Source organism: Ochotona curzoniae, unplaced genomic scaffold (assembly GCF_017591425.1).
Source record: "Ochotona curzoniae isolate NIBS_2020 unplaced genomic scaffold, NIBS_Ocur_1.0 patch356, whole genome shotgun sequence".
NCBI classification, from domain to species: domain Eukaryota; kingdom Metazoa; phylum Chordata; class Mammalia; order Lagomorpha; family Ochotonidae; genus Ochotona; species Ochotona curzoniae.
The window spans coordinates 68,894-95,536 of record NW_024466924.1 but is presented as its reverse complement, the minus strand read 5'-3'; the positions used below and the strand labels follow the sequence as shown (position 1 = coordinate 95,536).

General features: G+C 50.6%; 1 protein-coding gene across 1 annotated transcript in view; it reads left to right on the top strand.

Annotated features, from left to right (window-relative positions):
• Positions 1–26,643, top strand: part of LOC121167264 (integrin beta-5) — a gene marked incomplete at its 5' end in the record, with an annotated part of 95,005 nt that overhangs the window by 28,079 nt on the left and 40,283 nt on the right. The window contains 4 exons of the mRNA XM_040996690.1: positions 3,135–3,303; positions 20,817–20,978; positions 22,118–22,213; positions 23,715–23,804. Coding sequence (XP_040852624.1) covers positions 3,135–3,303; positions 20,817–20,978; positions 22,118–22,213; positions 23,715–23,804 — 517 coding nt within the window. The remainder of the gene's footprint in view (positions 1–3,134; positions 3,304–20,816; positions 20,979–22,117; positions 22,214–23,714; positions 23,805–26,643) is intronic.

Sequence of the window (26,643 nt, the reverse complement as noted above, 5' to 3'; positions counted from 1 at the left end):
TTAAAAATGCCATTCCTGGCCCTGCCGCAATAGCCTAGTGGCTAAATCCTTGCCTTGTATGCTCTGGGATCCCATATGGGTGCCTGTTTCTATCCTGGCTGCTCCGCTTGCCTTCCAGCTCCCTGCTTGTGGCCTGAGAAAGCAGCAGAGAATGGCCCAAAGCCTTGGGACCTTACACCTGCGTTGGAGACTCAGAAGAAGCTCTTGGCTCCTGGCTTCAGACTGGCTCAGCTCCAGCCATTGCAGCCACTTGGGGAACAAACCTGTGGATGGGTCTTTCTCTGTCTCCTTCTCTGTGTAAATATGAGGTTCCACTAAAAATAAGTAAATCTCAAAAACACAAAAGCCTCTGCACGATAGCATAGCGGCTAAAGTCCTCACCTTGCACGCCCAGGATCCCATATGTGCGCTGGTTCTAATCCTAGCAACCCTGCTTCCCATCCAGCTCCCTGCTTGTGGCCTAGGAGAGCAGTCGAGGATGGCCCAAAGCCTTGAGACCGTGTATCCACGGGAGACCTGGAAGAGGCTCCTGTCTCCTGGCTTCGGGTTGGCTCAGCTTCAGTCGTTGTAGCCACTTGGGGAATAAACCATTGGATGGAAGATCTTCCTCCCTCTCTCCTCCTCTCTATATATCTGCCTTTCCAATAAAAATAAATAAATCGTAAAAAAAAAAATGTTACTACTTAACTGGTATCTGCAGGAAGTAGAGCTCTCAGGGAGATTTAAAAAAAATGCTGAGGTTCATGTGAGTTTTTCACCGTTCTGGTTTTACTTACTAAAACAGTAGCGTGATTCAGTTCTGCTCCTGTCTTTCTACAGCCTGCCTGCCTGCCTGTGCCCGTTCCCACCCCTGCCTCCTCCCCCGCCACCACACAGAGTTCTAAATCCTGGGCCAGAGTACCACAGGGGCATTAGAGCTAGGAGAGGAAGCAGGAATTCAGACACCTTGCCTTGGACCTGGACTCTGGATTTGTTAAGCAGAGGGCTGCAGAGGGGACCTCTATTATTCTTTTTCGAAGAGGAACATGTGAAGGTTTGGGAGGTCTGAGACTTAGGTTTATAAAGGCTGACCTGTCCAGCACAAGGAAGTGTGGGGAAGGAGAAGGGACAAGAGCAGCATCTGGCCAGGAAGGAAGGAAGGCCCCAGGCAACGACTGCAGCCAGTGTGCTGCAGGCTTGACTGCATAGAGCCAGCTGCTGATGGGGGACTCTGCCTGTGGGTGATGGTGAGGGATGGAGCAGGTGCTGTGGGGCTGGAATGGCTGCCACTGCAAGGAGCAGCACCTGCCTGGACCTGCCCTGGGGAGGTGCCTGCTAGCAATTACTAAACCTGTTTCCCGTCGCATGTGTGCACCTTGAATCAGGCCTCTCAGCTACTGCTTGTTTGAGAGGCTCCCTTGACACCACCATGGGCCCTGCCAGCTTGACCCAGCCTGTCTCCCTGCCAACCTCTTGCTGCTTTACTACCTGTGGCGTGGTCTTGCTCTGTCCTGGAGCTAGTCTGCTTCCTCCTGCTGCAGGACCCTCACATGCATTCTCCTCTTTGCCTGCCTCCTCCTCTTTCTCCCTTTGTCTTGTGAACGTGCTTATGAAACACTGCATGGCCATACATCAACACTGCATAGCTATACATCAAGCCAGACATTTTGAGAACTGTCGTTGGGAGCTGACCACCCCTGGGGCTCTCCATAGAACAGTGTCAAGGAGATTGCCTGCTCTTTCAGACGCAGCACTGTAACCCTGTTGGCTGGCCACGCTTCCTTCCATGTTTTCAAATATGATTTTCCGTTGGAATACTCTGTGTTTGTTAATGATTTCAGTTGCATTTTGGAGAGCTGGTGGTTCATCTTGGCAACATTTCAGGAAGAATATTTTTGTTGCTGTTACATTACTGTTTGCTATGCACCAGTGCATCCTGGTGGTCACTTGGAGTGGCTGACACGTAGAACTCACACACTCCTTTGTCCTGTGGCTGCAGCAGTGTTCATACCTGAAGTTGGCTTTGCAGGGTAACTCTGCTTCCCTGACTTTTGTTGTAGAACCCCCAAACCTCGACCCAGTCACCTAATGTGCAGCAAAGGCAGTTACTGCCATTGGGAGGTATAAGAGAATAGTGCTTATTGCCAGGTGCCATTCAAGAAGCTGCTGGGTAGCCTTTAAAAAAATTATTGGAAAGTGATATACACAGAGAGGAAGACAGAGAGGATTCACTCCCCAAGTGGTCACAAAGGTTGGAACTAAGTCTATACGAAGTCAGGAGCCCCTTCCGGGCCTCCCACATGGGTGCAGGTCCCGAAGCTCTGGGCTGTTCTCAACTGCTTTCCCAGGCCACAAGTAAGGAGCTGGATGGGAAGCAGGGCCACTGGGACATGAACCCATTCCCATATGGGATCCAGGTGTGTGCAAGGCCAGGACTGTAGCCACTAGGCTACCGTGCTGGGCCTGTAGCTATTTTTTAATTTCCAGGCTTCTCACGCGGTTAGGAATCAAGAACCTTAGAGACTAAAGTTGGGGTTGACAGGTGCCTGTTTGGCTCATGTCCATTCCTCTGCTTGGCCTTATAGTGCTTATGCCCTTCTTTGATTGGTCAGTTTTCCCATGTTCTGGGACTTTTAACAACAACATGGATGTAGTCTGGCAGCAAGTAGCTGCCTTTTGCCACAGCCTGTACAAACCTTCCAGAGAACCAAACATCTGAATGTTACCAGTATTGATGGCTCCGCAGTGTTGTGTCCTGGCACCAGGTGGGACTGGCAACAGGACTGCTTTAGTCCATTTGCAACCAGGAGAGTGAGCAAGGAAATGTGAAGCTAAGGAGTTGAGGCCAGAGGTCATAGGAGACCAGGGCTGGGCATTATCCACCATCTGCTTCCAAAGCCAGTGTGGAGGGGCTTGCTTTCACTCTGTGGGCAGTGTCCACCTCCCTCTGCCTAGGCTGACCCAGGCGTCCGCTGTCCTGGCTACAGCCAAGGGCTGGGTTGTTTGGCTGGTTCTCCCTCCAAGCTGTTCCAGTGCCACCATGTGGTAGATGCTGGGTGAATACTTCCAGGTACTTCCCTGTGTGGACATGGACAGAGCCCCCGGGTGGGATTTAGATGGACAAAATGACTGACCGTCTTCCTCTTTCTCTCTAGTTACAAATTGTTTCCCAACTGTGTGCCATCCTTTGGGTTCCGCCACCTGCTGCCCCTCACCGACAGAGTTGACAGCTTCAATGAGGAGGTTCGCAAGCAGAGGGTGTCCCGGAACCGCGATGCCCCTGAGGGCGGTTTTGATGCTGTGCTCCAGGCTGCTGTCTGCAAGGTACTGCCCTTCCCCCCACCCAACCATGCTTCTCTTGCTGCACTGGACAGGGCAAGAACAAGAGGAGCTGTGTAGGTGTTGGCACCTACTGCAGGAAGTGGCAGATGCTGAGCTGTCCTCACGCATGGCTTTGGTTCCCCCCTTACATCAGAGGGTGAGCTTAGTGCTGTCGGGAGAGAGCTCCAAGCAAGCAGATCCACAGGCTGGGCTTGGGTGTCTCTCCGCTGTCAGGGCGTGGTGAAGTTCATGGGATGCAGGCTTTGCCAGAAGACAGCTGTTCCGTGTTTATGCACTGGGCTTTTTCTGTTATCAGGAAGCGGGGGTAGGAGGGGGCAGGGGGTGGGAAGTAAAGGTCAGGCCTATGCATTACAGCTTGTAGACCTTAAAGATGGCTGTCTTGGGCACTCCCAGGAAGAAGAACTGTGCAGCATCTCTGACTGCATTGTTGACTTGTTCTACTTCTCTGCAATGTGCGGATCCTGGGAGAGGTTAGGAATGAGCTGAGCTCTGAGCGGCTGCGGTCTCTGTAAAGTGTATCAATGGAATGTTGGTCATCGCTCATTCCTAAAATAAGTTTCCAGCGGCGAAACAATGTAGGAGCAACATGTGATAAAAACAAGAATTGCTGTTGAACTCATTCCTGCAGCACATACTTCTCGGATGTTTATTCCTTTTCTCTCACAGGGCTCTTCAGGGAGTGTGTGTCGGGGTTCATGCTCTCTGAGACTCGAGGCAGGTGTGGCAGGACTCTTATGTTGGGGTCAGCGAGCAGCCATTAGAAGATCGGTCTGGGGAGAATGCAGCTGGTGTTCCCTGAGTGATGGCCAGCGTCAGATAGCTTGCGTCTACTCCGTGTTTGCCAGGAGAGCCGCAGATACCTTTTCTGAGCTGAAAGACAAACAGTCGACTGATGGACACAGAGCAGGGCGGTGTACAGCAAGCAGGATGGGTTGCTGCAGTTCTTGCCTGATCCCACTGAGGTTCTGCCCATTACCTACTCAGGGTGTCTCCTGGAGGGAAAGGTGGCCGTGGCTTCCCATCTGGTGTGGCTGCTGACTGTTGCCGTGGGACTGACTCTGAGGTCCCTGACGTTGTCTAGCAGTGTGAGAGAGCCAGACGGACCGCAGCGAGGATGCAGTCAGCTTTACATCTTCCGCATGCCTCCCAGCCTCACAGAGGAGCTGGTGAATTGGTTTCAGGATGAAACATTTTAGACTTCAGGTGTTGGATTGTGTGCACAGACAGAAAGCAGACTTCTTGGCAGGAAGCAGGGAGGGGATTCCTCTTTAGGGGTTATGGTAGGGGGAGGATCCAGTGAACCAGGCTAAGTGTCCAGTTGCATGATTCTGTAGAGTAGATGAATTGGAGCAGTGTGATTGAATACAGAGCCATAGTGATATTTGGAGTGCTGGTCCACTCTGCTGGCTGCAGAGCCTTCCTGTGCCATCCCCTGTGGATGGAGCATTTTGTCTTCTGAGTATTTCAGGGGAGGTGCCGGTAGGTTCACTGCCTGACCTGGTCCGGGCCTGCTGGCTGGGGTACACCCCACGAGCATGCTTCAGTCTAGCCCTGTGCAAGTTTGCCCTCATTCCCCACCATAGCCTTTGTCATCGGGAACGCCTGGAAAGGTGATAATAGCTCATGACAGTGTGGCCCTGTAAGCCCCTGATTTCTGTCATCACCCTCTCTTTGCCTTTCTGCTGTCAGTTGGTGTTAGTTCTGCATCGTTGTCACTCATTAGAAATCGCTTCTTTAGAATTAATTTCCTTTCCAGTTCACCACAGCCTTGCTTATAGTAGCAGAAATTTTGGAACTAGTGGCTATCTTTTGATGAAAGACTCTGTCAAGACATACCATTAAAAAATACGTAATGACCCGAATAATGCATAATGCCTGAGATGAATTAAAATGGAGCTGGGTAACAGGTTGTGGAACAGTGTGGACTACTATATGATCCTGTTTTGTGAACAAAAGGGAGCAAGACAGACAAGACCGAGGTGATGACAGTAGTTGCCTTAGGTGATCGAGATCCAAGGGTCCTTTAAAGAGACTGTAGAAAATGGAATTTAAAAAGCTTATGTTGGCACAGAAAAATTTTGAAACTCACAAATATTGTTTCCCTACTACATGTTTTCTATGAACTTTTTGAAGACCTCTTCATATGCATACATTTCAATTTTTTTGGCTGCCAAATTAATTCAATTTTTCATTCCGTTTTCCCACTAACATTTAGCAGTTTTCTTATGTATGTAGTTTTTATTTTTTACTTTACGACTGGGTGGTTTTGCTTTTATGTTTACCTTCATTTCTTCAGTGAATCTGCATTTTTAAAAAATTAGTATTGAACACATTCAAAATAGAATCAACTTAGGCCTGTGCCTGCATTATTGAGCTCTACCTGCTGCCCACTCATGGCCAGTTGTGATCCTTTTGTGTCCCCAAGGGCCTTAGCCCCTGTTGTTTGCACCAAATCTTGGTGGCATTCCTAACTCCTCCCTGCTTTGTTTACTGAGTTTTCCGCCTCCTGCTTTGCCCTGTCACTTCATCTTGCTAACTGTGCATAACTGGGAGAGCAGGTCCCAGAGCTCCTGGCCTTGTGCCTCCCAAGGCTGGAGTGGGCCTGGCAGTTCCCCTGCAGGCTGTGTGCCCGCTTCCTCTGACCCTGCACCCTTGGAGATGGCTCTGATAACAGGTGTACCTCAGAGCACTCTGGGGAGCCCTGTGGATTCCTTCCCCCAAGTAGACTGCAAGTTACCTTTTGGTGAAAATGGGGCTGTGGACTGGTGCTCAATCCAGCCTCTGTGGCCTGCGCTGTGATTCCCAGGAAGCAATTCTTTGTTCCTCTTTCGGCTGACTGCTTCTATGAATGGAAGTTTTGGGTTCTGTTCTCTCTTCTCCCCACAGATCACATTGCTATAGAGGCAGTTGAACAGCACCCACAGCTGAAGGACCCTGTGTTACATTAGGATAGGCATTCGTTTTACAGGATACTCCTCCCTGCTGGGTTGGAATTGGAGAATACCACTGCCTCTAATCTCTCCTCTTTATCTGGAAGCCAGTGACTGAAGCCATTGATGCTTTCGGTTAATCTGCATAGTGAGTTCTCCCCTTACCACCTTTCTGATTCTCCCAGGACTTCTCCAGAAGCTGGCTCTGGGATGTTCTGAAATTGTGCAGGTGGAAGTGGTTCAGACGAGGGGTCCAGATGGAAACTGTGGTTGCATTCCTGTTTGCCCTGACCGTGGCTTTGGGAGGACCCTGGAGAGCTCTGGGCTCCCACCTGTCCATTGGTACTCAGCTTGCAGGTCAGAGGAGTTCCTTTAGGTTTGAGCACGGCCAGATGCCTCCTGGTCGCACAGTAATCCCATGGATTGTTTTTTCAGCCAACCAGAAAATATCTGGGGAACCCCATGTACTTGCCTTGGGTCTTGGCAGTGCCGGCAAATGCAGCCAGTCCAGTGCTGTGCAGTGTCCTAGCATTGGATTTGGGGAGGTTTTTTTGAAAGAATGTTGGGGGAGCGCCCCCTGTTGCTTTGTTCCTCAAATGCCTGCAGAATCCTGCCCCCACACTGCTCCCGTAACCCTGACTGTCTGATTCCTCTTTGTGTGTGACATATACACAGCATTCTGTCCTCTCAGAAGCAGGTGTGTGCTAAAGTATTAGAGTAATCAAGGATGCTTTTTGTCCAGGGCATTGCTTGAGAATGGATCCAGTCTCACTGGGAGACTTCCTCAGGAATATGCGAGCTGTGGCCCTGCAGAGATGGAACCAGGCCTTGGTCTGGCCTGCTGTCATCTGTGGACCAGGTGTTGAGTGTCTGGTGTCTTGGTTCTTCTGAAAGCCCCCACAGTGTATTGGTGGTATAGGAATTAAGTCTGAGATCACCTCCCCACCAAGGGGTGACTCTGAAACATGAAGGAGGTCCAGGGTGAGGTGTTTATGAAACCCGCTCTCGAGAGCAGTGACCAGCAGGTGGAAGCAGGCGGGCTCTCATAAGTTTAGTTTCTCCATCATTCCCCAGTTTGAACAACTCTAAACATACACAGCATTGGGAGGGCAGGGAATGAATGGGGTTGGGTGCTTCTGGGCAAATAGGGGAGGGAAGAGAGGGTTACTCTGTGTCACAGTTGAAACTGTTGGGAAGATGGAAATTAGCCCATGTGTGAGTGAGGTCCTGAAAGCCAAAGTTACTTTAAAAAAGATGGTAGCAGGCTGGAACCACCGTTAGAAGCAGCCCTGGTATTTCACCTTACAAAGTACTACCCATGTTCTGGCAGCTCTGTGGGTGGCCCCAGACGTCCCTCAATGGATCCCTTCTGCCTGGCACCTGGTAGGCAACTCATCCCATAACATTTGGCTGTAAAACCTTGGAAGGAATTTTACCTAATTCACACCCAACAAATCCTTTATCGAGAAAGAGGAAAGAGACAGGAAGAATTGGCCCTATGCTGTTAAACCTTGCCAGCCTACCTGCCACTCTTGTCTGGATTCTTTCTTGCACAGAAATAAGAACCTGTTCCGCTCCTCTTTGCTAAGCAAGCTCATCAGTGTTTTCATTTGACCTGCTTTGCACATAGGGTCTGGGCCCTGGCATCATGGTTTGACTTAGGCTAAGCGAAGTTATTAGGAATGTATACCACTTGGGATCAGCATTGTGAGGTTGCATTTTAAGCCACTGCCTGTAGTATGGGCACCAGTTTGATTCCTGACTGCTTCACTTCCCATCCAGCTCCCTGCTAATGCACCGGGGAAAGCAGCAGAAGATGGCCAAGTCCTTGAGCACTTGCACCCACGTGAGAGTCTCACATAAAGTCCTGGCTTTGGTGTGGACCAGCCCCAACCATGTGGCCATTTGGGGTAGCAAATCTTTCTCCATCTCTCTAACTCTGCCTTCCACATTTAAAAAAAATTTTTTTTTTTTTTTAAAAACCACACTATTGTGTTTCTTCTAATAGTGGTGGGTGGTTCCCATTTTACAGATGACACGGCCAGCCGTCACAGGGATGAAGGATAACTTTTCTCCATGAGGAATGGGACAGGGTTTGGTGGATCCTGAACCCGACACCCAGTGACTGGACGCTTTGGGGAGCAGTAGCAGCAGCAGGCAGCGAGGGGCTCTGAGTTCTGGATTCTGTGGTCCTCACTTCAGCTCTGTCTGCTGCTGAATCCAGGCTCCAGAGCATATGCACCTGCTGCTGGGGGCGGGGCTGGAGGGGAGGGCTGCAGGGGCATCTTCCAGCTGTGCCCGTCCTGTGTCTTTCAGACCATCCCCTTTCTCTCCGAGTCCTCCTCGATTTTCGCTTTTTCTTTGTCCTGGTTCAGCTTGAGTGAGGCCCGGCAGGGGCTCCTGCAGATGCCGTAAGAGGTGCACAGTGCCCCAGTCTGAGAGTCAGGCCAGCTACTGAGGAGGGTTAGAGGGGGTGAGGGAGCTCATCTCTGTCTTCCTCCTTCCCTGTTCCCTTGTATGGCTTTGCTGTCTTGTTGCCCAATTGTTTTTTAGGCCTCCGATTTGCATCGTTTTTCCAAGAACTTTGTTTTCCCTTGAGGAAGACAACACCCTCTCAGGTGCCTCCCAGTCACCTGAAGAATTCAGGCTGCTGGGCCTTGGGGTTCTGGAGCTGGATCCAGGACTTCCTGCTTCTCCTCTCCCCTTCTCTCCCCTCTACTCCCGTGGTGCCTTTAGGAGAACTGTATTTAAGTATTGGACTTCTTGCTCACACCCCTGCCTGCCCCAGATCCCGTGGCGCTATCATTAGAAGGGGTGAGTGACTGTCGCCTACCCTCAGCTCTCTGGGTTGCACGTGAGCATGAATTGATGTGCACCTGCAAGTATGTCCACTGGTTGCTGGGTTTCCACCAGTTCAGTCTCCTGTCTACCCACTGTGGCTTGCGTGCTGTGGGTATCACCGGCCTGCCCACAGCTGCTGTACTGAGATGAGAGGCAGGTGGGAGTAGCATCATGCTGCGGGCCTGCCCTCTGCCCTGCTCTCCCTGATGCCCAACCACGGGAGGGAAGGCCAGGAGGCAGCCATGGTGACTGAGAGTGTCTGGTTCTGGCATCAATTTAGGGGTTCCTGCTTGCTTGGGATATCTGTGGTGAAAAAGAGAAAATACAGATCTTCTCCAGTGCTGAGTTCCCAGCACAGTGACCTGGACTCAGCTGCTCAGACTCAGCGCGCCCTCTGCCCACGCTCTTTCCTCTGCTCAGAATAGCCCTCCCCCCGCGTTCCTGTCTTTCTCTGATTATTATTAATAGACTTTTTATTTAAACAACTATTTTTGGCTCACAGCAAAGTTGAACCATAAGCAGAGTTCACCAGCTCACCCCCTCCTCACCTACCACATACTATGCCTGTGAGCTAGAGTTGGCATGTTGCCCCCTCCACGGTCTGTGGGTCCCGGGAGCTCCATGTGGGTGGCTGGTGCCCACCACTGATGTATCCCGTGGAGAAGTGCACTGCCCAGAGCGTACCTGAGTCTTCATCCGCTTACCCCTTGCTCTGATTCTGTTTTCCTTTCACTATCTCCCCCACCCCTGTCCTGTGTATGACCTTCCAGTCAAGGTTGCAGCCCCCAGCAGTAAGCCCTAGCCTGTTGTGTCCCAGCTGCCATCCCGTTTGTCTTTGCACTGTCACCCAGATATTGTTTTGCTTTAAGATGCTGAGGAGACACTCATAGCTGTGTGTTCCCAGCACCGCCCTTATTGCCTGGCACCAAAAAGATCCCCACTGAGCACCTGGTGGGCAGATGTGCTTAGGACACTCAAGTATGCACAGGTCCTCCTGACTGAAGCCAGCCCACCCATCCCAGGTTGCCTCCGTAGCCTTTACAGTGCTTCCTGCCACATGTCAAAGCAGCATGGCTGGGTGGTGGTGGTGAGTGTTTGGTGCAGAGATTCTAGTCCTGGCTCTGCTCTGATCCACCTGCCTTCTGATACACACCTTGGGAGGCAACAGGTGATGGCACCTGGATGGAGATCTAGGCTTCAAACCTGGCCCAGCCCTGCCTGTGGAAGGCATCTGGGAAATTTCAAGTTTTTGTAAAGCAGCACTAGAAGTACTGTTACTTGGCAGTGACTTACAATTCAAAACATATGTGTTGGGTGCCTGGCAAATGCAGAGGGGATGTGGTTTGGATGCTGGAAGGTTGAACCCTGATGCGATGTGATGGAGGAGATGACAGCCTTTCAGACCTGCTGGGAGATCTTGGGTCACAGGGCGCTGCTCGAGGTGGTGGGGCAGCAGGGGTAGGATGCTGGTTTTCTGGGGTGAATGCTGACTAGAACAAGTTGTTCCTGAAGCCGAGCAGACCGCTGTGGTGTTGTCTCTGGCCACTTCCTGTTGTGGCTGGCCCGTGTGTCCCTCTCCATGACGCCATCTGCCACGAGGTCCACACCAGAGCCAGGCTGGTGCTGGGCCCAAGTCCCTCTGGGACGATGTGCTGAGCCAACCTCTTTGCTTTGGAAAGCACCCTGCCTCTGGGATTTGGGTGTCTTGGACCTTTGCAGTGGGTCCAAGAAGACCTCCTCAGTGTGCGCCTTGGACGTTTTCTGCTGTACCTTGCTGGGGTTTTAGCTCGATGTGGATGTCTATTGCCTGAGTCAGTTATTTTTCCCCCCAAGGAAAGAAATACTACACTTTCTGGCCTCATAAAGTTTAACCACAAAACCTTTTTTAAAAAGCGATTTCATTGCAAAGTATGGGTGGAAGCAGGCAAAACAAACTACTAATGAGAACATGTTTATTGTTCTGAAGTGGTAGAGCCATGCTACAGTGTTAGCCAGTCTTCGGGAGAGGCTGGCTTGTTTTCTTTGTGTACCACGTTGGCATGAGGACTCCTTAGCACCCAGCTCAGATCTGCAATGGAACCTGCCTGCTGCCTGGGAAGTCAGTGCTTTTCCTGCCCTCTCCTCTCCCCAAAGCCAGGTATCTTCCTGTGTGCCTAATTCTCTTGCTTATCTAAAAGGTTGAAGGACAAAGTGTTTGGTTCTTAGATTGTGCACTTGTGCAAGACCCCCCCGTTCAGTGCTGTGCGGGCAATAGCCACAGGGCCTATGTCCCACAGGAGTGGGAAAACTGACGCATACACAGCCTATGCAAGCTCCATGGACAGAGCAGCTCCCTGGTTCAGGGGTGAATTGCAGCCCCTGCTCCCTCACAGGCTTGCCGGTTCTCTCTGCTTCCCTGTGGAGCTCTGATGCTGGCCCTGCTACTAATAACAACCTCTTCCTGGCTTGGTGCTCATGAGAGTCAGGTGCTGAGCAAAGTACTCAACAGATGCCCCATGGAGTGTCTGGTCCTGTCCCCTTGGGAAGAAGAAACAAGGCTAAGAAAGGCTGAGCAACTTCTCAGAGGTCTTACAGGTGGAAACGACAGAGCCAGCAACAGAAATGGTCCCCACATACCATGTACTTGATCGTATTGCTAAAGCACCTGCCATCTTTGGGCATCATTTGGGATCAGAGATGGGGGGGGTGGGCTTCCAGAGAGAATGCGGTTGCCATCTAAACCATTTGCTGTGTAGCCCCAGTGGGATCCTCTCCAGGGTGACCGCTGTGGGAGCCACTTTCCTCTGAGGCTAAGAACTTCCTCTTTATTCAGAGTTCTGAGACGATAGCCAGCCCCCCGTGGGGTTTCTAGGGAGACTGCTGGTACCATCCCAAGTCCAGCCCAGCCCTTGCAGCAAGCCAACTTTGTCTTTGCCCTTACCTCACCTATCTGTAAAATGGGAGCTCAGGTCTGGAAGGTGTCTCAAGCTACAGGCTTTGCTCCTACAGCTGGTATTGTTGCTGAAAAGAAATTTTTTCCGGCCTGATTGAAACAGCAGTGTTGTATTAAGTGCGGTTGAACACTGTTTTCAGGGAGAGCATTTGAGTGTTGTCCCTACATGAGCAAGCCAAGGTCAGTAAGCCACCTGCAGGAAACTGTCTTCACAGACAGCAGGGGTGGGGAAGTGTCGGGGTGGAAGGCGGCTTTCTCAAATGTTCGGAAGTTGGTGCCAGGCCCTGCCCTGCTCTCCATAAATGTCCTTGAGTCTACTTCCCATACTGGCCATGCTCTGTGTACTCCACATGTGTGTACACGGCCACTGTGAGATGGATCTGGGAACCACCCGCGTGTCATGAGTGTGTTGGCAGGTTCAGCCACCACACATACACTGGTCTCGTGCTCCAGGACGGAGTTGGCTCTGGAGAGCCACTGTCCTGGCCCCTCTGGCTGGCTTCCAGCCCGGGAATGATGCCTGCTGTGGGGCCATGTTCAGGCCAGATGTTGATAGCAAGGGGACCGTGGGAGAGTGGGGGGTGGGGAGGGTGTCAGTAAGTGTTGTCAGCCGTACAGACCTCATCCTCTAGACAGCTAACACCCTCCCTCACTCATCAACTGGCCTGGGCTGTCAAAGAAGAAGGTAGGGACAGCCAAGTGCAAGGTATGGAAGTATGTTCGATGTGGACAGCTGCTTAACAGATGGGCAGGCTGCAGCATGTGGCCATGGATGTGGCAGGAACAGGGCTCTTTGCCCCCAGTTCTCATACCCACCCCACTCCCCAGCTGCACATGGTGGATGCCAGAGGAAAAATGGCTTACTGTGATCCTGAACTCTCCCCTTAACATTCCTCTTATTTGCAGAGCACAGCTTATTTGGAGCTGATGTCTATAAAAAAAATCTCAGCCTGGCTCCCGTTTGGCTTCCTGTGGAGTCACAGTAGCATGTGGGTGAAGGTTCATGGGGAACCCAGTGACAGGGGCTGATGGGGCCTGGTCTTAGCCCTTTGAGTGAGCTTCCTTATCCAAGGCAGTCAGCCATTGGTTGTGACCCCTGCCAACCTCTCCAAAATCTCACTGCCCCTCCCAGGCTGGAGGTCCTCCAGACTTCAGAAATCAAGTCCTCTCTGCTTTGGACACCTGCTCCACAGGCTTGCTGGGGCCAGGGGATGGAGGTGACTAAGCCAGTCAGTTAGCTTTCATGCCTGGGCACAATAATTTATTTTCTCAAAGGCCCTGGGAGGGCCAGTCTTCCTTCTCCATTTCTATTTCCCCTTGTTTCTGCACAACTGGGAAAGAGGTCAGACTATAAGAAAGCGAGTGAAGGAAATGGGGACAGTTAAGTCCCCTAGCTATGCAAATGGAGAGAGATGAGTGGCAAATGTTAGTGGCACATCAGGATTAGGGGAGCATGTGTCTTGTCACATGGGCCAGCCTGACTGGCCAATGCACGACACGCTCCAAAGAGCGTGAACATGGGGGCTGTGTTTGCTCCGGGGAGGGGCAGGCATGCTGCTTCCCTTGGGATGATGAGATCAGAGGAGAGACTGGGAGGATGCGGTTTATTCCGGGTACAGGGAGCTGTGACTTGCACAGGAGATACTGGGAGCGGAGGAGGAGGGTACCCGTTCCTAACTCTCCAGTCAAAAGGCCAAGAGTCTCAAGGTCAGAGGAAATTTAGTGGTAGATTTGATATAGGTTTGACCAGCAGACAGACAGGAGTGAAGGACCAGACTGCCCATTTCCCCCATCTGGAGTATGTCCATCCCGTCCACCCCTGATGTTGATTCCTAGGCCTGACCTCTGTCACATTATCGGATGTAGCTGCTGTTACCCTGAGATGTGGCAAGATTAGCTGACCAAGTAGTGCTTTTTCTCTCTGTGACAGAGGCAGAAAACAGATCCCTCAACCTACTGTTCACTGCCCAAATGGCCACAATGGCCAGAGCTGAGCCAATTTGAAGCCAGTAGCCAGAAGGTTTTTTTTATTTTTACTGGAGAGACAAATTTACAGAGAGGAGATACTTCCACCCACTGGTTCACTCCCCAAGTGGCCACAACAGCCAGAGCTGAACTTAGCTGATCTGAAGCTAGGAGCCAGGAGCTTCTTCTAGTCTCCCACATGGGTACAGGGTCCAAGGCTTTGGGCTGTCCTTGACTGCTTTCCCAGACCACAAGCAGGGAGCTGGAAGGGAATTGGAACAGCTGGGACATGATCTGATGCCCGTTTGGGATCTGGCCACTTGCAAGGCAAGGAGTTAGCTACTGAGCCATTGCACTGAGCCCTAGAAGATTCTTCTAGTCACCCATGTGGGTACGGGGGCCCAAGGACTTTAGCTAACCTCCACTACTTTTCCAGACCATAAGCAGGGAGATGAATCAGAAGTAGAGCACCCAGGACAGGAACTGGCACCATATGGGATGCTAGCACCACAGGTTGAGGCTTAGCTTGCTGCATCACAGTCAGCCCCAGCATTTTCAGTTCTATCTTAAACACCAACACCAGCTTGTACAGTGAAGATACTGAGCCTGAGAGAGGAGAGGGGGCTCACTAGAGTCCCACAATTCGAGCAAAGCCAGGATTTGAACTCAGGCTGAACTGTTCTGAGGATATAGATTTTGGTCCCCATGCTGTGTTCCCTTTTATGGTTTCATCTTTATTTTTTCTTTAAAAAAAGAAATCACTTTTCCTGCTATTGCTCCTTGCCCCGAGCACAGAATACAGAACCAGAATCTTCAGAAGAGACAGTCCTGTGGGCAGAGGCAGACAGGAAAGGAAACTATTTCCAGGGTGTAAACAGTCTGTGGTGTCACCATTCATAATATCTTCAAACCAGAAAGCCTGGGTGTGTAAGAGCCCTGACTCACTGCCTGCAGCCCCGCCTCAGGGCCAAGGCTGTTCGTGCCATTTACGTAACAGGAGCCCAGTGCCCAGAAAATAGAATCGTCCTCGCGTTGATGCTGTGCCACTCACTCGGTACACTTGAGGGGCAGTTTCCATTACAGATGCAGACTTGCATCCGGCCAACGTGTGTTTGGATCCGGGGGCCCTGGGCGAGGGCCTCTGGGGGATGAGCTCATGTGTTGGACACATGCACAGCCTCCTCTCCCTGCATGACCGGCGGCTTCAGCTCTGTCAGCCACCTGCTCCATCAGCCCCTGAAGTGGGTGGGCTGGTTCTCTTCTCTCTGGAAAGTGTCGTTCTCTGCAAGATGGTCCTCTGGCACCTACTTCACCAGGCAGTAGTGAGGAGTGAAGGCAAGCACTTAAGTGTCTGACGTGTTTTAATCGTTTCAAGTTTGCTTTTTTTTGTGCTGTCAGGAAACATCTTCAGTATCATTTGATCAAAATCACAGGAGGAATCGGGGGCAGCAACAAAATTCTGATGACCGTTGTAAAGCGTCCAGCCCCACGTACTCCCTCTCCTCGCCATCACACCCCCTTGTGCCGCCATGTGACCCGTAAGAAGCTGGCATGAAGGGAGAGGACACTGAGGAAGAGAAGTGACAGAGCCAGGCTTCAAAGCCCAATCTTACGGAAAGCAGCGCATAAAGACAGTTCAGAAAATAGTAGGGAGAACATGAGAAACTCGTAGCAACTCCAACCACATGATGATGTGTTTTGTGTCTCTCTTTTGTTCTCTTTTTGATGGTAAATGGCTTAATTCTTTTTATAGTTTGTAATTACCAGTGCAGTGCTGTTTGGTTTGATTTAACCGTATAGTAAGCTTGCTTACCTATAATTTCACACGTTTATGAACACAATTTTGGTGGCTGTACAGGCAGTATCTCAATTTACCCACCTGTTCCCCAAGGCTGGTCTTGATGTTCTTTCCCCACGCCCCCACCGCCATCACTGTTTAATGAAAGCACCTTCGAGCATTTCAGAGCCCCTCTTGTGAGAGGATCCCCAAAATACCGTCACTGAGTCAAACGACACAGACTTGTTAAAGCATTTCAAAGGTGTTTTTTAAGAGGCACAGAGAAAGAACTCTTCCCGTTCACTGATTGACACCCCCAAATCCATGGGGCGGGGCTGGGCTAGGGCTGCAGTCCAGGTCCCCGTTTCCAGTCGCAGGAACTGATTCCTGGCGCTCTTGCTGCCACGCTGTGGGGTCTGCCCTGGTCGCGAGCTAGAGGCAGGAGCCAGGGCTGGGCATTGGTCCAGCTGCTTGAATGTGGGACAAGCATGGCTTCACCGCTAGGGTAGATATCCACACCTGTTTTGGTTTTCAGTAAGGCTTATTGAGGGATAATGTATCTAAAGTAAAACTCAGCTTTTTAAAAGTTGTCCAGTGTTACAGCTAGTCCCACAGAGAAGGCTCAGCTTATTTCTGTCACTTGGGAAGTTTGGTTGTCATTGAGTTCATCCTCTTGCCCCCAGCCTTTAGCAAACACTGGCTTTCTGTCCCTGACTCAAAACAGGAAGCTGCCTCTGTGTCATGTTTTTTCTTTTGCTCAATGTAATGTGCTTGAGATTCATCCATGATGTTACATGTAACAACAGTTTGTTTCTCAGTGTTACTGAGTAATATTCACCGCACACATGTGTTACATTACACTTCTCTGTTTCCCATTGGACGGACATTTGGGTTCCAAGTTTTTGTGATTATACATAAAGCTGCTATGGGTAGCTGCATAGATGTTTTTATGTGAGCAGGAATAGTCATTTTCCTTGATAAATACCAAAGAGTAGACTTGCTGGGTTGCTTGATCCTGAGTATTTAACTTTTTCAGACTCTTTGAACGCTGCCAGAACCCATCTTTACTTTTATTGGAAAGGCAAATTTTACAGAGAAGAAACAGATAAGGCCTTCTATCTGCTAGGAAGCCTCCTTCTGACTCTCCCACATGGGTGACTTGGGCCATTCTCTACTGCTTTCTCAGAGCATAGACAAAGAGCTGGATTGGAAGTGGAGCAGTTAGGACTTGAACTATCCCAGAATTGCAGGTGGAGGATTAACCTGTCATGCCACTGCACTGACGCCTACCCTCTGTATACCTACCAGCAATTGTGAGAGCTTCAGTTTCACATGATTAATACCCATAGAATACTATGTGCCTCACCAGATTTTTTTTTCAAATATTTTCTTCCAGTCAGTATCTTGTTATTTATTGTTAATTTTTCTTTTTAAAATTTTTATTTATTTATTTACCTCTTTTTTATTATCATTATCATTTTATGATATAGTTCCATAGGCCCTGGGCTTCTCCCCCCCCCCCCCCAGTCCCCTTTCCCTCCCACTGAGTTTCCCTGTATTATTACTGTAGTATAAACAGTCCTTTGTGCATCATTGTGGGCATGGACAATGGCAGAGTCCAGCATCCTATTGTCAATCGATATGAGTCAGACTGCTTATGATCTACATCAAAGAATTGTAAAACCTAATATACTTTTAAGACCCTGTGCTACTCGGAAATGGGGAGGGAGAGCAGAGAAATTTTCCATCTCCTTAGAATGTGTGAGGAAGACGTGAAGTATAACCTATCAGGAACATAACAGATAACTTATAGACAACAGACTTGAATCAGCATTAGACAATAGTAAAACTACAAAGATATACAGGGGGAATCAAGAGCGATCCTGACAACCTCTTAACAGGAGGTCATATGCACAAAGTAGGGGGGACCCCAGAGTGGAGCAGGTGGACAGGAGGAGGCTTGTATCCCAACCCTGGGGACTCCCAGATCCTCACCAAGGACTATCAGTATGGGCACCAAGGACTACATCCCAACTGCCAAGCAGACCATGGGGAACTGGAATGCCTTCAGAGGCCAAGAACTCTGAGGTCATCCACCCCCATTTGGATCTACCACATGGGATGGAAGAAGCCCAAACCCTTCCTTGCAGGATCCAAGGTCATCGGAACAGTAAGCTTCCTTCAGGACTAGGGAGAGAGCTTTCTCTGGTCCTCACTTAGTTCCAACTTTGGATCCCCACCCTATCTTGCAATGACCATCAGGGTCGCTCCAAAGCCCCCCACCCCAAAACATGCACACACACGCACTCACACACACAAATTGGAATAGAGAACAACAAGGAAAGCTTGGAACCAGACAGGAAATGGTCAGCATGGACTCACATATGCCTTACTAGGTAGGACACAAAGATTAGTTACTCCTCACTAAGGTATTGAAGATTTCTCTGCACACCCCTCCTAAAACTGTTCTGCACTTCAACTGTTGACATGTCTTGTTAGAGTTATAAGCCAGTTTAGACTATCCCAAAATCTGCCAAGTTCAGCAAAATTAAGCTTCAACACTATAAACTGCTGAATGCTAAAATGAAAATAGTCACGAGACAGCTGAATAGTACCCTATAGCCATTTTAAGGTGTATAGCAGCCGGTTCTGTGTATAAACCAAAATTGAAATGTCAATGAAGTAGTCAGAGGATGCGGTTAAGAACTTGCATTTTCAAACATATTTGTTACTCAATACCATGTCAATTAATTCCATAATGTTGTAAATTGATGTTAATGTTGTGGCTTTTTATTTTTATTTTTTTAATTTTTAAATTTTTTTAGATTTATTTTTATTGAAAAGTCAGATATACAGAGAGGAGGTAAGATAGAGAGGAAGATCTTCCCTCTGATGATGATTCACTCCCCAAGTGAGCGCAACGGCCGATGCTATGCCGATCCGAAGCCAGGATCCAGGAACCTCTTCCAGGTATCCCACACGGGTGCAGGGTCCCAAAGCTTTGGGCCATCCTCAACTGCTTTCCCAGGCCACAAGCAGAGAGCTGGATGGGAAGTGGAGCTGTCGGGATTAGAACCGGCGCCCATATGGGATCCGGGTGCGTTCAAGGCAAGGACTTTAGCCGTTAGGCCACGCTGCTGCCGGGCCCTGAGAAATGCTGTCCTAATACCAGTGAGTCTACATTCACTTGGTCCCTTGTTGAGGTCTCTTAAGGATTCTTAGTACATTTGGTGAATTACAGGTAAGCCTTCTCTCCTGCTGGAGGGTCTAGAGCATGGATAACAGATTCGCGTTCTTCCTGTTCCTCCCCATCCCCTTCCAATGAAAGCAAACCTTTGCTCTCTGCTCCTGACTGCTCTGTTTCCTAAGCATCTCATCTTCTCCCACACTCCGTGGCATAGACAGCGTTGATTTATTTACTCAAGAACTGCAGGCTCTTTAACAAAATATAGAATGCATGCATACATAAAGCTCTGTGGAAGGATGCAACTGGATATATGTCCCCAGGGCAGAAATTCCATGGACAGAGGTTGACCAGCAGCCTGGGGGCCTCCTATGACTTGTATTCCCTCCACTAAGAGGAGCTGTGTGCCGACTTCCACGCCATGGATGGTTCTGTCAGGGACTCCCATCTCATTGCTGCAGGGAATATGGAAGTTTCTCACCTGCTCCTGGTGCTGCTTCCCCTCTGCACTGGGTTGGTGCCTAGAATGGCACACCCCTTCCTTGCCCTCTCTAGTTGCCTGGATGTGTCCTCATCCTTGCAGCTCAGCTTGTGTTTCACCTGGACTAGATCCCGGATTCCATCCACCTGGCATTTACCTTAGGTGACACTTCCGTTGTGGAGTACCGAGTTCACTGTTTCCACCTGATTGTGAGAACCTTCAACAAGCCTCTAGTGGGGCCCAGCGCCTTCCCCAGGGCCCAGCCGAGGCAGACTGGCTGCTTTGTGTCTGAGGAATGTCCAGGGTCCAGCAGCCCGGCTCCTTGAAGCTTGAAGTCTGGTTCTCTCTCCCCAGTGGCTTCTTCTCCAGCCTTTCTTGTTCTTCACATTGCTCTTACTTTGTGCTTGATATTTTTTCATTGCCACATTCTTTCGGGAGCAAAAGTGAGAAAAATCTGCCAGACGTTTAGGCTGTGTCTTCCATCATTATGATAAGAAAGAATAGGTGATACCCTCCACCCGTCATCTGCCTGGAGAGAGAAGTTGCTGTTAAAGGTCTCCTAAGACCTATTTTGGTATCAAATGTGCCAGTGTAGACACTTCTGGTAGTGCTGAAATCTTCATGCATCCCCCTGGCTACCAGACCCTTCTGGGTTCCCTCTTGGACCGTTAATAAGAAGGTGGCTCTCTCAGCCTATCTCAGCGTGTCTTGCTATGTTTGGGGACCTGGGCTCGTCTCATGATAGGTGCTTTTCTGTCATGGTGGGGCCACTGTGGCTGAATGTGAAAACCTGCAGGTCCTTCCCTTGCAGTGCAGAATGCGCTTAGCTGTGCTCTGGGGTGACACTGGACGCATCCCATGATGTAGAGCAATAAAAGGAGAAAGAGGCTGGTGTGAGATTTTTGTGGTTGAAGTGGCTTATACCTGCCTGACCATATCCCTGAAGGACAGACCCATCTCTGTCACTTAAACCCTGTGCTCTGAGTAATTGGTGTCTCATGGGAGGGCTGAGGAGTTCACTGGACACGCCTAGCAGCCAGAGTGTGTGGTTGGGTGGTTGTGGTGGGTTGAAGGCATGCTAGCTGAGGGTAACGAGGTGAGCATCTGGAAGGAGCAGCCCTTAGATATAATTGGAAGGGACAGGGGAGAGCAGGGCGGCTGCAGGGACAGAGTACTAGGCACACAAGTTTGTATGGGCTGGGCTTGTGAGTTTATCCAGAGCGTTGAGGGTTGCTCAGGCCCTGCTGGTTGTGTCCCAAGGCTCTACAGGCTCCTTCCAAAGCCAGTCACTGAATGTGTTCCAGGCAAGCCTACGGCTTCAGCCATGGAACTGTTGGCAGGCTTGGGAAGGAAGGCTTTTTCACATACTACCCTCTATTCACCAGGAGAAGATCGGCTGGCGGAAGGATGCGCTGCACCTGCTGGTGTTCACCACGGATGATGTGCCACACATTGCGCTGGATGGGAAGCTGGGGGGCCTGGTACAGCCACATGATGGCCAGTGCCACTTGAACGATGCCAACGAGTACACCGCATCTAATCAGATGGTGAGGACTGGAACTCTGCCTGTTTCGTGACCCTGCCCCACCCAGCCCCAAGCGCTTCCTGGCCATCTGGTCCATTCTTGGGACTGGGCTGTGTCACTCCATCTTCTCCAATTGGATGGCCAGAATTCCTCTGTAACATGGGATTAGCTACAGTAACGAAGCTGTTGTTCTTTCTGCCACTGTGTATCGTGTGGAGGAATGTTTAGTTAGGGGAAGAAATGATTTGGGAAAGATCTTTTGGGGCTTCCACTCCCGATAGTCTCTGACCATATCTGCTTACTTTAAAATAAATGTGTGCAGAATTTGAAATACATGATAATAGTTTGTTTCAATAAACCCATGCATACCTGCTACCCAGACCTAACAGTTGTTGAAATGTTGCCACACTTAATAGGCACTTTTATTTCACCCATCTATTCCCTCTTCTGCCGAAAATCCAGTGGGGTGTCTGGCCAGAGAGAAGTGCTTCCCAGTATTCTTTATCAGGCAGACCTGTGTCTTCCAGTTTCAAGAGATGGGCAGCACCCAAGCTTTCATGGATTCTGGGGAAGGGGTCTTATAACCCTAGGATGGCCGTCAGGTCATGCAGCCCTAGAGGCAAGGATCTGTGATAAACCAGGTCAGAGTAGCAGGATACACATCAGATGACATGACTGTGGATGTTTAAGAGATGTAAGGAGAGGGAGCCAGCACAAGCTCCCCATCTTCTGTGCCCTACCCCATTCCCTGTTCCACAGCCCAACTTGTAGCCCAGAGGTCAGCAGCCACCTCTGCCTGTCCTAAGCTGTTGCAAGACAGAGCGACGTCCCTGGGAGATAGGGGACATCTTAAGCATCAGGCATGGGAAAGGGAATGGGAAGGGAAGTCTCAGGGAACAGCACATGCTGGTGGCAGTTGGTGACTGTTCTCACTGGATCTCTCCACATGTTACCATCCCTGCTGAAGGGTAATAATGCAAACCAATGGTGTGGGTAGGAGAGGTGGATCTGGTTAGATGGGGAGCAGATGAAGTTGGTGATTTGGGGGCTTTCAGGGTTCCCTGAGGGAAGGATGCTTTGTGTGACAACTATGAATGTCCTGGTATACACTGGGGCCAATGTCTTAGGAATGTGACAGTCGTGACTCTGCCTTGGCCCTAGGACTACCCCTCGCTGGCTTTACTCGGAGAAAAATTGGCTGAGAACAACATCAACCTCATCTTTGCAGTGACAAAGAATCACTATATGCTCTACAAGGTATGCTTGGTGTGTGGGTGGGCGGGGGGAGCAGGACTTGGTGTGGGGAGGGGCTCATCCTGGGGCTGTGCTGGCCCTAAAATGAAGGGGAGCTTGGGAGTGGGACAGGGGATCGAGGAGAGTGAGGAGTGGTTGCAGTCCTGCTGGATGTGGGAGAGATCCAAGGTTGGGTGGCATTCAGCCTTGCCTTAATCAAATAGACAGTCATATATGAATGCAGCTACCAAGTGTTCACACCATCGTGTGTGCCTTTACAAGGGATTTAAACACAAACCATGATGTCTGATTTGCTCCTGAGAAGAACCTTGGAAGTTCTGCATGTGATGGCAAAATTGAAGCACAAAGGGACACATTTCAGTGGAGTAGTAGTGCACATACAGGAAACGGAGGCACCCAAGTGGGCCCCATGGCTAATCCCACACTCAGAGCTATAAGCTTCGCCCGTGGAGGGTCTGACACCAGAGCCTTGCCTCTCAAAGGCAACAAACCAGCTTTTAGCTGAGACTGTCCCTGGAGTGTCATTGCCAGCTTCCCTGGTGAACATGAATCCTTCCAGTCACGCACTGCCCTAGAACTCTCTGAGCGCCCCAGGGGTGCTCACATGAGCTGCAGGTCCCTCTGCCATCCTCTGAATGGAGACACCGTGAGAACTTCCCCAGGAATCCTTCTCTGCCACCCCGGTCTCCCCCCGGGAGCGACCAGTCTGCTTCCCTCTCCATATTGTTCTTAAATACTCACCACCTGATGCATGTGCTGCATGCCCGTCTCACTGCTGCTGCCTGGGATCGCCACTGATCCAGTTCCACCTCTGGCTTCTGCAAGCCCAACTCAGCTTTACACAAGGACAGCAAGGGAAGAGGAATTTGCTGCCTATCTGTTCAGAGGCTTCAACTGGACTGGGCCGTCCTCACCTTTCACAAGGGAGGTGGTCCACCGTGGTCCTTTGTTAGTACCAAAATCCACCGTGCAGACCATAGTAGGCTATGAACCGAGGATGGAGTCTATCTCTGCAATATGACATGGTCATGTTAGTCCAGGCAGAAGATGGAAGGAGGAGGAAGGAAAGATGGGCTAGGAAGACCTGGAAGAAAGGGTGGGCTTGAGGCCTCTGGAAAAGGTGCCTATTTCACTCCTGCAGAGTAGGCGGGGTACACCATACAGCTGACCCTGAATGTGTGTGGACCAGGGCAGTGGGGGTAAGAAAGTCCCCAGGAGCAGATCAGCCCTGGAGGACAGATGTGCAGGGAATTGTGCATTGCAGGCTAGCGTTCTCCTTCAAGGACAGAGCTGGTCAGCCCCTTTCCTCTGGGTCTGCAGGGAAGGGGAAGCGTCTGTAGCCCCCCTGCACTGCCCATTCCTGTGCTGTCTTCTGCAGCCTAGATACCAGAGAGTGGCAGAGTAGAGTGCAGGGGCCTGGTCGTTCTACTCTGTGGAGCGGGGTTTGCTCTCGGAGGGCATGAAAGGGCAGCTCGGCTTATTTCTTTTTCTTTTCTTTCCCAAGAATTTTACAGCTCTGATACCTGGAACCACCGTGGAGATTCTACACGGAGACTCCAAAAATATTATCCAGCTCATTATCAATGCGTACAGTGTAAGTTCCCTACTGCTTCCCTGCCCTCCCTCAACCGAGGCCCTAGAGCTGCTGTGGCTTCAGATGGGCAGTACACCGTGCTTGGGTGCTTGGCTCTGTACCCCCATCCTCTGCCCAGGGTCAGGTGGACCCTGATTGGTATATGCCTCCGTCCCTCCTGCTCCTCTGTGGTCTCTAGCTCATCCCAGTAAGCCAGTGAGTTGGACTTGGGCTTGTGGCCCTAGACTCAGCCACTCAGGCTCCTCCAGTGTGTCCAGGTGCTGAGGGCATTTCTGCAGGGAGTTCCCTCTCCTGTGTGGGGCAAGCAGGACACCGCCAGCAGCTGTGGGAAAGGCACATTCACCTTGCCACACAGCAGCCACGACAGCTGAGCTCCACGTACACACGGAACCAGACAGGTGGCCGAGCCCCACTAGGGAGGGACATCTCAAGACAATGTTTTGGATTCCATGCTTCAGGTCTGTGAGTAGGTCTTTGCAGGAACCCGAGTGGGCCTGGGAGATTCTGGGCCGTGGTAGTTCAGCATGGGGCCTTGGAGCTTGCATAGAAGAACAAGTGTTTATAGGCAGGTTCCCCAGTCACTGCCACTTCCCAGGCTGCTCCTCCAAGGAAGCTGTTCCCAAACCTTCTCTCTCCTTCCTTTTGTCTCAGCTCTCACCTTCTTGCTGAGAGGAGCGCAAGTGCTGTCTTCTGGGCAGAGCAGCTGCCCATCCTGTGAGCCCACTTCCTTACAACAGCTATTCATAGCCTAGGTGTGGTTTTAGTAATGTCATTCATCCTCAACTTTGGTAAAGGAGACTTTGGTAACTCTGGGAGCCTCAGTAACTCATGCACCCCCACCCCCCTTGCCTTGCTGTTCCCACAGTGCCTGGTTAAAGGCCGGTGTCTGGAACCCTGCTGGTTCCTTTGTTGACTCTGTCAACCTGCTGATGGCCCTGTTTGCAGCTTCACAGCACTGCTGAACTACACTGGGTGCCACAGGGGGTGCCCTGGGGCCTTGGAGGTGGCCAGGCCAGCAGAGGGGACTCCAGGCTGGTGACTCCCTCCCCTCTCCTCCACTCCCCTTCCCTGGCCCACCTCCATCTTATGCTGTAAGTAAGGATCCTCCTCTCACGGGCTCCGGCACCTCACTCACTCCTGGAACTTCCTGTTAAGAGAAACTAAAGACTTCCTTCTCCTCTCCTCTCCTGCTCTGCCTGCCCTGCACGCAAACATCCGCTTTTCTGATCTCTGACCTTCCAGTCCTCGCCAGCCCTGGGAACCAACTCAACCCAGAGCCCAGTGAGGCAGGCTTTCCATAGCAGCTTTCGTGGTTTGCACATTTCCATGCTGAGTCATTGGGTTTACATTTCAGGAAGCGGGAAGCTCAGCCAGGCCCCATTGCTGGGCCCCGCAGATGTGCTGCAATGGGACATGCCCAGAGGAAGTTTAAGCAGTGAATAAGCATGCCAGGGGTGCTGTGGCTGCTCTGCAGTGTGGGCCTTCTGGGTCTCGGTGCCCGGATGCTGAGCTGAAAGCTTGTCCTCTCAGGATGCTGGGCCTGAAGATCCCATGGGGAGGGGGAGGGTGGCCACAGCCGGGGAGACACAGCTTGGCATGTAGGGTGCAGCAAGGATGGACTTGTGGGCTTCTGCCCAGCATTTCCTTCCGGGATCCCCGGTGAAGACCCAGGACCCCTGCTGCTCACTGCTTAGGTAATGACACGCAGCCCCAGAAATGAGGTGAGCTTTCTGCTCTGTCAGCATTTGACGTGGCTGGCTGGTTCTGCACTCCCCGCTGTGTAGGGGACCACAGGAAGCTGAGGAGCAAGAGGCATGGCGATTGGCGCCCTGGGTGGGCACCGACAGATTCTTAGTTGTGTGCTATCAGGGAGGTGTGTGGCTTTTTATACTTTCACTTGTTCAGTGAAAACCCAGGGACCTTGGGGTCGTGGAGCCAAACAGGAACATTGTCAGTATAGGAGGCAGCGGCCAGGAGCTGCACTGGGACAAGGTTGAGAAGAGAACATGATATTTCCAGGCTAGAGCATGTTTGGAAGCGGTGTGAGCCACACTGTGACTCAGTGGGTTTGATCTGGTTCCTGTACAAACACATGGCATGAAAAGAGGCAGACAGCTTAGGAATGCACATTTGAAACTCAACTTTTAAAAAGATTTCTTTATAATACAGTTCATAGGCTCAAGGATACCTCCTCCCACCCTCCCATTCCCTCTCCTCCACACTGTTTCCCCCTGTATTACAGTAGAATAGTCCTTCAACAGCAGTCACAAGTCCATCATTCTAATTGTGTTCTGACATTCTAGGTGTAGACAATGATAGAAAGTCCAGCATTCTAAACTTTAAAAAAAAAAAAAAAGTGATTACTGAAATGCTGTCTACAGTAACTATTCAAAATTTAAAAAAAAAGTTTAAAAATTTCTGGGAATGACATTGTAGCTTAGTGGGTTAAGCTACCACCTGCAAGGCCAGCATCCCATATGAGCACCAATTCAAGTCCTGGCTGTTCACTTCCAGTCCAGCTCTGTGCTGACATGCCTGGGAAAGCAGCAGAGGAGAGCCTGCGTTCTTGGACTCACTCTGTGTGTAAGACCAGGATGGAGTTCTAGGCTCCTGGCTTCAGCCTGGCCCATCCTGCCTGTGTGGTCAATTAGGGAGTGAACCAGCAGATGGACAATTTCTCTGCTGCTTCTCTACAACTCCCTCTCTGACTGCCTCCTTTTCAAATGATTTTATTTATTTACTTATTAGAATTTAAAACCTTATTGAGATATCATTAGCATACAACTTCAACCTTACTTGTTGAAGTCCTATTGGGACATCTGGATTAGTACTCAATGCT